Source organism: Xenopus laevis, chromosome 6S (genome assembly GCF_017654675.1).
Source record: "Xenopus laevis strain J_2021 chromosome 6S, Xenopus_laevis_v10.1, whole genome shotgun sequence".
In the NCBI taxonomy this organism is placed as follows: Eukaryota; Metazoa; Chordata; class Amphibia; order Anura; family Pipidae; genus Xenopus; species Xenopus laevis.
This window is the reverse complement of record NC_054382.1, coordinates 112689737-112702002: the sequence shown is the minus strand read 5'-3', so window position 1 is coordinate 112702002 and position 12266 is coordinate 112689737. Positions and strand designations below refer to the sequence as shown.

General features: G+C 40.9%; 1 protein-coding gene across 4 annotated transcripts in view; it reads left to right on the top strand.

The window, feature by feature from the left end:
• The window catches only part of LOC108695382 (protein CBFA2T1), a 115836-nt gene that overhangs the window by 37534 nt on the left and 66036 nt on the right, over positions 1-12266 (top strand). Inside the window, exon 1 of one of the 4 annotated variants that reach the window (XM_041567938.1) lies at positions 501-819. The exons of the other annotated variants lie outside the window; for them this stretch is intronic. Coding sequence (XP_041423872.1) covers positions 813-819 — 7 coding nt within the window. The 5' untranslated portion in view covers positions 501-812. Of the gene's footprint in view, positions 1-500; positions 820-12266 lie in introns of those variants that run through there. 4 annotated transcript variants of the gene reach the window in all.

The window sequence follows — 12266 nt, the reverse complement described above, 5'->3', positions numbered from 1 at the left end:
ATTTAAAGGGTGTATGAAATTCGCAAGCAGGAGGACATGATTGTTAAGCTTTGAAAGAACATGGCAGGGAATATTTTGTTTTCATGTCCTATGGATCAGCATGCTAAGGCAGAATAGAGAGCTGTAAATGTTTGGAGCATATCAATCCAACATTTCCAGGGGGGCCGAATTGCAATAAATCTCCTGTACTCAGTCTGCTTTTTTTTTTATATTTATTTACGTGCAATTCAATGGGAAGGCTTTGGATACTTTTGTTCATGGAGCTAAACTGCCAATCCATTTCTTTTTTTGTAGGAAATGGAAATGGTAGGGAAAAGTAGAAGGCAATAGCACCGAGCGAATACGGTAATGTAAATAGCACCAGGGACTCTGCAGAAAGGGGCTCATTGATTTTTCTGGGTAAATAGCTGAATCATTGAATTGTAAGCAGGTCGTCCTATCTGCCTTGTCTGTGTGCCATGAATCAGTAGAGAGAGAGTGGGAGAGAGGGAGGCAGTCAGCAGGAGAAACCTAGGGGTTGTGGATAATTTGCACACGCAAACACACACATCCTTGTCATTGTTCTGCCTGAAGAGACAGGGCTGGGTTCAAGGCCACATGTGCTCCTGTCAGCATTCACATTTCTGCTCCAAGTGCAACACGGAGTGTCAGCTCTCCATCTGTCTGTGCATCCAGCCTGCAGCAGCAGCAACGGCAACCCTCATGGCTAGCCTCCCAATCCTGAGCAGCACTACTACTAGCCCACTAACCCATTCCAGCAGGCTCCTGTAGACTGGGAGGCAGCTCTGCCCAGTGATTTATATCTGTCTAGAATGCCTGGTAAGTCTGAATGCCTTCTTCATGGGGCTGTGTCACCAGATTGTTTGTCTCTGGATGTGCAGTGGGAGGCTGAGATAGCTGCAGATAAGTGGAATAGCAGAACTGAGCTTGGGAGGGGGTAATCGTTCTGTAAAATAATCTGAAATAGTGATGACTTGTGTATGCAACACTTTAAATATGCTTTTTTTGTGTGCTATACAGTGTAGCTAACGAAATATATATATATATTACCGTAGTGTGAATTCATGTTCAGCTTCAAAATCTCTGCAGAACCAGCTCCACTTCTTACTGTGGATGGGAAATTTTTCTTTTCTTTTTTTTTTTTCCGGTCAAATATGCAGAAGAAAATATTAATTTTGGACGTGGCTCCAGTCCCCAATAGGAGATTGGCTGCCAGTGAAAACACATCTGGAATTATTCTAGGAAACCCAATGAAAAAGAAGATGAACTTTTTTTTTTTTTTTTCTGCCTGGGTTTTTAAGTTAAGAAGAATGTGAAGGTTGCAGAGTAGGGACCCTGAGAATGCAGGAAGGCTGGGGCCACTGCTTGAATGGGAAGGTGGTTAATAATATACGTGTCCTTTATATTTATATCGATATATATTTTTGGCAAATCCCCTTTTCTCAACTGCTCTAATACCATCACTGGTTATGCTTTGCATAGTCCTGAATGGGGCGAACAAGCTGAGCGAGACGGGGAGGGGGGTGAAGCATAGAGAAATCCCTGCCGTGGGTAGGCATTGGTGGATTTTGCTTTATTTAGGTAGGCCATGCTGTTTCTCCATCTCAGAGACAGTGCACCTCACAGATGGTGTTTTGAAACAGCGTCTGACTGTCAGCTTGCTGTGGTCACATTTCTGTGAAGGTATTGCCAGTTGTTTGGAGAATGTTTTTTAATAGGGTTGTTCTGTGGTCACAGAGCCGGGCTGGAATGCTTGAGGCTTCTGAAGCTGCTTTGGTGTCAAGGGAGCAAGAGCCTCTTTTGGCTTCGTCAAAGGGCTTTAAGGGCTTCTGGATGATCTGGATAAATAAAGGCGATCGCAGGTCAGAGGTCAGTTTGCTACATTAGTTTTAGAGTATGGTAAGTGCCTTATGTGTCGTTAAGGCGTGAATTTATGAGCAGTAATATATAGCAAGAGTGATACATTCCCTATTTGCATTTGTATTTTACCTTTCTATTTTGTCCTGTTTTTATTATTTAAATAAGTTTCCAAGCTATGGCAGAACTAGACACACATATATATATATATATATATATATATATATATATATATATATATATATATATATATATATAATTGTACACATTTTGGGAAATTCCTGCATTAATATCCTTTATTTCTTATTTGCTGCTTATATTGCTTTTCCTTTTATTATTAGAAATCAGTATATAATGCATGTTGTATCAGACAGATTGATGGTGTTGATGTTGACAATAATAATGCAAAGAAAATTAACAAGAAAAAAAAGAAAATCAGCCTTCCGTTCCATGGGGGCGCAGAATACAGCTTTACAATCAAGAGCTTATGATGTAAACGCGTGGTGTTTATACTTGGGAAATGCTTTGAAAAAGTCAAGCTAATAGAGTTAAAATATGAATTAATCAGACTGAGGACCTAGGAGTGCCGGCTACATGGAGCTGCCTCTTCTCTTCACAAGGGCAAAATTAGCGATACCAATAAAAAAATAAATAAATAATGCTCATTGAAACTGTCAACGGTATTTACACCACATTCCTAGTTAAACAAGCTTAAATTATTACTGCCTTTCTCTAAAAGTAGTAGCAAGCACCCGTGTTTGCAAATGTGTGTTGTGAGTGCCAAGCAGCACTTGGAAACGGAGAATGCATTAACAGCTGTGACTAGGAGCATGTGCCAGAATACAGATACTTGAGAAAATCTGACACTTGGCTATTTTTGACACCCATCTGTAGTTTTTTTTCCCTATTTTTGTAGGTTGAACTGTCTCCCAATCTGTTCACAGCACATTGAATTTCATTTATTCAATGTCATTTTCTTTAAATGATCAGCCATGTCCAAGTGTGCTTGAGTGGAGTAAACAATATCAGGCAGCCTAGAGGAAATAGAAGACCAGTGTTTTGCAACATTTGTACATGGTTCCCATATGGGAAAGTACTTTGACTATGTGCAGGGATTGGGGGAATTATTTGTCCGCTGCACCACTGATTTCTACGCACTTCCTGTTTTGCTGCGAGAAAAGGTTGTGCAGTAAATATTTTCCATTTCCATTTGTATTTGTCTGATGGAAACATGGATTTAGGAATTTGTTATTATTTCCTTATTGCTTCTTTCTTTCCCCTGGCATGTATGAGAAAAGTTACTGGCTTAGTGTTCAGTTTTAGCCTTTCTTAAAGGAGAAATCAGGCTCCCAAAGAAGTAGGCTGGAAAGTCTCCACCTTTGGACTTTTGTTGCAGCACAAAGCCAACACAACCTTTTAGCAGTTAAGATCCATGCAGATTCGCCAAACAGAGCCCAATTTCTTTCTTGTTATTTCCACTCTGGGCAGTTGTTAGATAACTGAGTTTAGGGACTATCAGTCAATACAACATTCGAGTATGATTGGAAATTAATTCAGATTAACATTACATAGCAGCAAATGCATTCTGCATCAGAATTGATAATCAGTCATGTAGCAGCAGCCTTTATGGATAATATAACCTCACTTAAGGTGGCCATACACGGGCAGATAAAAGCTGCCGGCAGACCGAGTCTGCAGCTTATCGGTCCCGGCATGGGACCCTCCAATGGGCTTCACTGAACGATATCTGACCGAAAGTCGGCCAGATGTCGATCGGGCAGGGTTAAAAATCCCGTCAGATTGCGGCTGCATCTATTCGTAGATGCAGACTTGCAATCCAACTGCCCGTATTGGCAGCATTATGATCTGACCGTTGGGCCCTAGGGTCCACTATCGGATTAGCCCGATATCGCCCACCTCAATGGAGGCATATCCACTCGTTTGTCGATGTATGGCCGTGTATGGCCAGCTTAACTGCTATTTTGTTAAATATTTCCACATTTACAGCAGCTCAGAGACCACTGAGCATGTGCAGTGTCAGTGACACTCAAAAGATTGCTTAACCAGATAAAAAGGCTGGGAACAGCTGTGGATAACTTTGAAGGCCTGGTCATCATTCTGAAAATGTGAGGTCCCAGTATGCCAGATAATTTCAGTGCAGTACAGTGCTGTTCTTATTTGCAGTAGCTCTGTGGCATATGCATTACAGGGTGAAATATAGCCCACCCAGAAAGTCAGAGGGAAGTTTCATAGCTCTTGATTCACTTGCATGGGACTTTTAAAAGCATATTTAGGAAATTGTGAACTCTCACCACTTTCATCCATTTATAAGAATACCCTTAAACATCCCATACTAATAAAACAAGTGCTGGGAAATATCCCTCTGGTGAACTGTGGGACCATGTGGGACAGTTTGTGGGGTGATCTGAAAGATGTTTTCAATGTTTCGGCTGGAGTGAGTTTATTGGCGTGTGCTGATGGACTGTGCAGTAACTGAAAGGAAAAAGCAAAACAATCCTTGAATGAACAATACTTTCGACAGTCATTTAGAGGCAATTACAACTTTATTTTTAGTTTTTTTATCTTCAGGCTCTTTCCATTTAGACCAGTAAGGTATGAGGATACTGTATATATTGTGTGCAAAGAAAGAACGGCAATTTGCATTTATACATATGTGGAAGCTGCGACATAGATATTACAGTAATAATACATTTCAGCTAAGTATCATTACCTAGTAAATATCAAGGATAAACATCAGCACCTTTTGGGCATAACCCCCAAGGCAAACCTGTCTAACATTATTTTGTTGCTTTCTTTATCTTGCAGTTTCTACTTTTGTTCAATATTCATTATCTTGTTCAAGACCCTGTTCTAACTCATTTTGCTTAAGGGAAGAGGTGATGTGACCTAGATGCTAAGGGTTGTATTTTCTTGTAGGTATGGTCAGTTTGATATCATTGGCCATTCAAGGTGACCATGAAACCAACATCTATAATAGATGTACCCTTGTGTTAAGTGCAATTTACCAGAGATTTGTTAGAGTTCAGTATTCCATTAAGGCAAGTTTGATGCTTTTGTGACTGATGACTGACTAAGTTGAGGTATTTTTATGTGAACTGACATGCATTGATGTTTCATTCAGTGCCTCAGACTTATGAGGTTAGATCAGGTCAGGGATCCCCAACCTTTTGAACCTGTGAGCAACATCGAGAAGTTAAAGGATTTGGGCAGCAACACTAGAATGAAAAATGTTCTTAGGGTGCCAAATAAGTGCTGTGATTGGCCATTTGGTAGCCCCTATGTGGATTGTCAACCTACATTGAGACTCTGTTTGGTAGTACACCTGGTTATTATTCAACCAAAACTTGCCTCCAAGCCTGGAATTCAAAAATAAGCACCTACTTTGAGGTCACTGGGAGCAACATCCCAGGGGTTGGAGAGCAACATGTTGCTGATCACTGGGTTAGATAATTACACAGACAGTCTAAAGTACATTGGCTGATATACATGTAAGCTGCCTATCTGGCGCTTCTGATCAAGTCGGCAGCTTATTTACATCTGTAAGGGGCCTACACACAGACCATATTCTTTAAAATCCCTTTGGAAGTGGGCCTTATTGGGCTGTTAATGTGGTCCTCTCCAGGCCCACCTAATAATGAAATAATTGTCTTGGGAGCCAAATGATTGGATCATCCAGCCTTGGCCTAGAAGAGGGTGGTTAAATCGGGCATCTGTTTATCTGTTGTCCTCACTAAACGAAAGGATCTTTTTTGAGTGTAGGGTTATCTTAAAGGAGAAGGAAAGCTACGGAGGCATTTTATTGCCAATAGATTAGCCGCAATAGTGCAAGCTAGAATGCTATATTTATTCTGTAGAATGTTTTACCATACCTGAGTAAAAAGCTCTAGAAGCTCTCTGTTTGTTTAGTATAGGAGCTGCAGTATTAATGTGGTGTGACATCACTTCCTGCCTGAGTCTCTCCCTGCTCTGGGCTCAGATTACAGTAGAAAAGGGAGGGGGCAGGGGAAGAGGAGCAAACTGAGCATGCTCATGCCCAGGGCAATGAGGTTTAAGCTTAAGGCAGGAAGTCTGATACAGAAGCCCATGTGTACACAATAGAAGGAAAGAAATGCTGTGTTTCTTTTGACAGGGGACTCAGAGCAGCATTACTTTGGGGGTTTACTGGTATATTTAGATGGACCTTTCTGATAAGGCTTACTTAGTTTTAACCTTTCCTTCTCCTTTAAAGTAAAGGTGTTACAAGTAAATTTTGGTGGAGCAACACCCAACACAATATTCTTTTAGGGGGCTCCTTGTTTTAAGTCATGTTTACTAGAAGCACAATAGTATGTATTGTCTGCATCATCAGTCTTACTATAAAACTATAAAACTAGTGTTATGGATGTCTCCAGGTATCCTTTGTTCTGTAAGCCTCTTATCCAAATTGATATAATTTAAATTGTACTGCTGGTTTAATTTTTACTGTAGAAGAAAAATGTCTGCTAAACCACTGAGTAATGTTTATTCACATAGCCCCATATTAAAGAAGAGGAAAAAGCCCAGTAATATCAAGAAACAGATGTTGGCCAACAAAACACGTCTCTATTGCCTGTGGCTTAATTTGAGTCTGTTTCCATAAAAGGACAGTCAGTTATCAGTCAACATTGGCCAGCAATAATAATCTTTCTTTAGAAGATGCCCTGGCATTAAGTCAGACCACCCTTCCAATGCTCCTGCTCTCCAGATGTGCTTGGAACCGTTCCTTTCTCAAAGTTCATGTTTCAAAAATGAATTTGTTTGTAGAATCTGGTTTTACTTAAGAAATCTCCATCACGAAGCGCATTTCATAAATTACCCACATATTTTTCTTAGCAGAGGACTTAACTGGCTGTAATTTTTAACACATGGCCACATCATGTGAGATTTTCAAAACACTTGCACATAAGGTTGAGATGGTCCCAGTAGAAATTAACCATCATCCTCCAGCCAGACCCCCTTTTTTTTTTTAATAGCATATCTGCATTTTCCATTCAGTTGAGCAATATATCATAAGGTTTTGCTTTCTGGGGTACTAAAACAGTGCATTGCTTATTGTAAACTGTAAATGTCTTTATTGTGTGCTGCAAATTGATTTGGCATTTATTGCCACTGTGTTTAAGGCTCTCTGTTTTCAGCATTACTTCTCATATGTGACGATTTGCTTAAAAAAGTCCAGAAACAGAATCACAATGGACACATAACCGCTAGCTTTGGGGATAATTGGATGTTAGTCCAAATTGTGTATTCTAAGTGCACTATCCAGGGTACCATTCACTTTGCAGCCTCTGTGCTGCCTATTTAATGCGCAATATGGCGGGGCCCCATCATGCTGATGAAATCAAACTTGTGATTATAAAAACCCTTTCATTTCTGAAAGTACTTGCAATTATATATCAGACATATTCATTATTTTACTACTAACATAAAATCCAGAGAGCGCCTTTTTAGCAACAGAGTGCGCATAAGAGCAGTGAAATGATAAAGTGCGCATGTTGTTATTATTGCTCAAATGGGAATTAGTAAAAGGAAACACAGAGGTGCGCAGTGAATTAGCCCTTTTGTATGAGGCCAGTGTTTGCTCCAATACATATTTGTGTAGTTGTCGTGATTATCCCTTTCATGAGCGCTGCAAAGGAATTCTGGGTGTTTTTTTTTTGAACAATAGCAGAAGGAAAACATGAAGAACATCTCTTTAACTGGCATGCAATTGGAGAAAAATACACTTATATGGGACGCAGTGCCAAATACGCTCTCTTTTGTGCACTTTGCAGATTGGTTTGCACCCTGAAGTACAACACTTTGCACTCCTGGGGGTAAATTTATCAAAGAGTGAAGTTCCGCCACTAGAGTGAAATTCCGCAGCTCTCCATTCATTTCTATGGGATTTTGAAAGGTGTATTTATCAATGGGTGAAAGTGAAAGTTCACTCTTTGATAAATATGCCTATAAAAATCCCATAAAAATGAATGAAGAGCTGCGGAATTTCACTCTAGTGGCGGAACTTCACTATTAACTTCACTCTTTGATAAATATACCCCCTGGAATGGAAAGTGCAACCTGCATGAACCAATTCCCCAGGTGCAATTGCTACTTGCACTTGGGCCTGGAGCAATGGTAATGGAGCCACTGTTCTTAGAAGATAGAGCCTCCAATGTGGTACTGCTTTCTTATTTTCTTTTTCGATGTTTACTCTCTTTTACTAATGTTAATAGTGAGCTCAGCTGGAAGAACTTTATGGCCACTGCCACTTTTTAATGTTACTATAACACAATGTACACTTATGTTGAAGATGTTCACATAACTTTACATTAGCTCCATCTCACTACTAATCCTATGTAATACAGGGTAGCTAACTGAGCAGTCCAGTGCTCCCAGGCGATACCTCGCCAGAATAGGGATATAATTGAGCAAACCAATGGTGTATTCCCTTCAGTGAGTGCTAATGAGGCTGAACACCTGTAGAGAATTGCTGTTGAGTGTATACATAGGGCCTTTTTATGGTGCTGTGTAACATATTCCCCCATATGTAATATAAGGCTCTAAGGGGTATATTTATCAAAGGGTGAAGTTCCGCCACTAGAGTGAAATTCCGCCACTCTCCATTCATTTCTATGGGATTTTTATAGGCGTATTTATCAAAGGGTGAACTTTCACTTCACCCATTGATAAATACGCCTTTCAAAATCCCATAGAAATGAATTGAGAGCTGAGGAATTTCACTCTAGTGGCGGAACTTAACTCTTTGATAAATTTACCCCTAAGTTTGCCCAGGAGCAGTAACCCATGGCAACCAATAAAATGCTTGCATTTAAACAGGTGGCTGGTAAATTCTACCTGCTGATTGGTTGCTATGGGTTTCTGCCCCTGGGTAAACTTAGTGCCATTTATTACATAACCCCCTTTGTGTAAAACAACACAGGCGACATTGCCCATAGCAGCCAATCAGCAATTGCATTTCAACAGTCACCTACAAGTTAGAAAACAAAAGCAAAGATCTGATTGGTTGCTATGGGCAACACCACCTGTGTTGTTTTACAGCGCAGGATAAATTGGCTGCAAAGATACAAGTTTATCTATTTGTAACAATATTATTTCATTAAAACGCCATTGTTCTGCTTCTTTCATTTGATTCATATCCATTTCTTCTTGGAAGCATAAGCATACTTAGGCAATATTCCCAGCTGTTGCAGAACTACACTATTACTACTGCTACGAACATGTGAAAGTGTGGGAATTGTAGTTCCCCAGCAGTTCTCAATAACTGCCTGACTGGCTCCAGCGTTGTGCATTTTCACTTGAATTGCACCTTCCCATCAAACACTTAAAATCGTAATTATAATTTGTTATGATTTATTGCGCATTATTTGAGTTCAGACATTTAATAGCCCATATCAATACACAATGGTTTGACTTCAAGAGTGCTGGCATTTGTGTTGGCTTTAAAATTTCCGTTATTGTGCTAAATTGTTGCCATTTATTGATCTAGTAAATCAGCTTTTTCTCTGTTCTCGGTAACAATCAAAGCACTGGGTCATTAGGCTTTCTAGACACAAACACTGTCCCAACGCATTCGTCAGTGTTAAAACCCCATTACATTATCATTTCAGTGATGGTTTTCAGTTGTGTACATGTACGGAAGGGTTCTATGGTGGATAAATACAATAAGCATAAACATACACATTAATGTGTTTGCCCATGTGGCGGTGAAAGGAGTTTTATTTAGATGAAAGCTGCTAAGCCAAATGATAATGATCCTGAATATCAGTCGCTGGGCGAAAATGAGATTGCTTATTTTTCTCTTGGCCATAGCTGAGAGCTAGAGGCTGATCATTTTACCCATCATGCTCCACGTTCATTTGCATTGCTTACACTGATTGGAGGAGAAGAAGTTTTAATACAGTGCCCTTATAAATAGAAAGGATATTCACTGCACTAATATGGTACTGTGGCCCTGTATTGCATACCAGCAAATTTCCCGTGGCATCAAGTGTTTTTAAACTGACTATGTTTGTTTGAATGTGGCTGAACAATTCAGTTGTTTCACAAAAGAATTGGCCCCAAGCAATCATTTTGAGTGATTAAAATCATTGTAGTTGGATCATATATGATGAATTCATCACAACGATTTGCAGGTTCTTCAGCTGGCTCAGTAGTGGTGGTGCCACACCTCCCATTGGTATCTGGTCCAAGGATCTTATTGTTCTAAGATTACCCAGTAGGTGACTGGCAACATGGATGTTATTAGATCCAATTATACTGATCCATGCTTTCCAACACTTTCCATGTAGAGGCCCAGTTAGTTGACAAACATGACTACAATGCAGCGACGTAACTAGAGGGGGGCGGGCCCTGGCGCGGGACGTGAAGCCGGGGCCCGCCCCCTCCGTACGGCCAGAAGCGGCCGCATTAGAACAGTGGCGCGAGCTGCCGGGGGGGCCCTGAGGGGGTGCGGGCCCTGGCCCAATCGCACCCCCTGCTCCCCCGGTAGTTACGCCACTGCTACAATGGTCAAGTGCCACGTTATGTCAAAATAATAATGTTATACACAACAGCCTGTGGAGTCCATAACCAGTTAAAGGGGTTGATCACTAGGGATAGGTGAATTTGACCCGTTTCGCCAAAATTTCCCGAACACGCGTCTTTTTTTCTTTGACACAATGTCATACGAGTCTATGGGCATCATTTCTGCGGCGAAACAAGGCAAAAAAATTCGCCCATCCCTATTGATCACCTTCCAAATACTTTTTTTTTCAGTTCAGTTGTTTTCAGATTGTTTATCATAAACAAATACTTTTTTCAATTACTTTCCATCTTATATTTATTACCGTTTTCCCAAAATGTACGTTAAAAGTTGAATGTTTGTGTCAATGGTGTTTCAGTCTGTCAGCTCGTTGATCCAGGAGCCGATTCTGAACTCTTACAATTTGTAACATTTAGTTGATACAATTAGTTGATACATTCGTCAGCAGCCTTTAATGAAACTCAGGGATTCTGCTCAGCAGGGCTAAAGGTGGCCATACACGGGCAGATTAAAGCTGCCGATATCTGTCCTTTAGACCAATTCGGCAGTTTATCTGTTTATTCCGACGGGTCTCCCTGATCGATATCAGGCCAAAAATAAGCCAGATATCCATCGGGCAGGTTTATTTTTTTTCAGCAATCTCTTTGTTGTAATCTGATCATTCGACCCTAGGGCTGAACATTCGCCCTGTCGTTAGTGGGCATCGGGAGAAAGATCCGCTTGTTTGACAACCCTCGCCAAACGAGTGGATCTTATCGTTTATGGCCACCTTTAATATAACAAATGTATCAACTAAATGTATCCATTTAAGACAGTTAAAGTGTCGGGGACCTCCCCTCCCCCAGAGCTGCTTTGGAAGGTGAAAATATTAGAAAAACACATAGAAAATAGAAAGTATTTGGGAAAAGTCTTAATTTCTGGTGAACTAATTGAAATCAACTGAATTGAAAAAAAGTGTTTGAAGGTGAACAAACCCTTTAAGGACCATATTTGACCCATGGACCTCCAGCACAACAACAAATTGCTCAGCATAGTTGATGGCTTAGCTGTAGTTGCAGTGCTCAGGGTTAGACTGGCCCACACAGATACAGGAGAAAGTCCTAGAGGGAACAGGTCTAGATGTTCCCTGACACCCACAGGATAGACTTGCTGCCCTTCCCTACCACCAGTCACCCTGTGGCATCACTGGAGGGATGGCTTTGGTGTGTTCATTAAGGGTGGCCTAGAATTGCAATTCCCCAGTGGGCCCACAGATCATCTGTCCAAATCCAATGCTGACAGTGGTTACATTTGCCTTGTGATAAACGTATGTAGCCTCCATGAAATTGTTAGACAACAGTTCCTCATTTGCCATTTCACATGGTATTGCTCCATCAATAAAGGGCTTTGAGTTTTATTTAGGGCAGAGACAAACAGGTAGATTGAGAGAGATTAGTCGCCCGGTGACAAATCTCTTCTACGAATGAAAATCGCTGGCAGGAATGCACTCGGAGCGATTTGTTTTCTGAAGTCGTCCGAAGTTTCCTCGTGAGTGCCATCCAACCGGCGATTTACATTTTAGCCAACGGAAAGGCATGGGGAGACAGTTCGGGGAGACTAGTCGCCTCGAAGAAGAGGAGATTTGTCGCCGGGCGACTAACCTACCCGGATCTGCCTGTGTACTCTGACCCTAAGGGGCCGATTCATCAATAGTCGAATATCGAGGGTTAATTAACCCTCGATATTTGACTGGGAACTAAAATCGTTCGACTTCGAATATCGAAGTCGAACGATTTTGCGCAAATCCTGCGATCGACCGATCGAAGGATTTTTCGTTCGATCGAACAATTAAATCCATCGAATCGAAAGA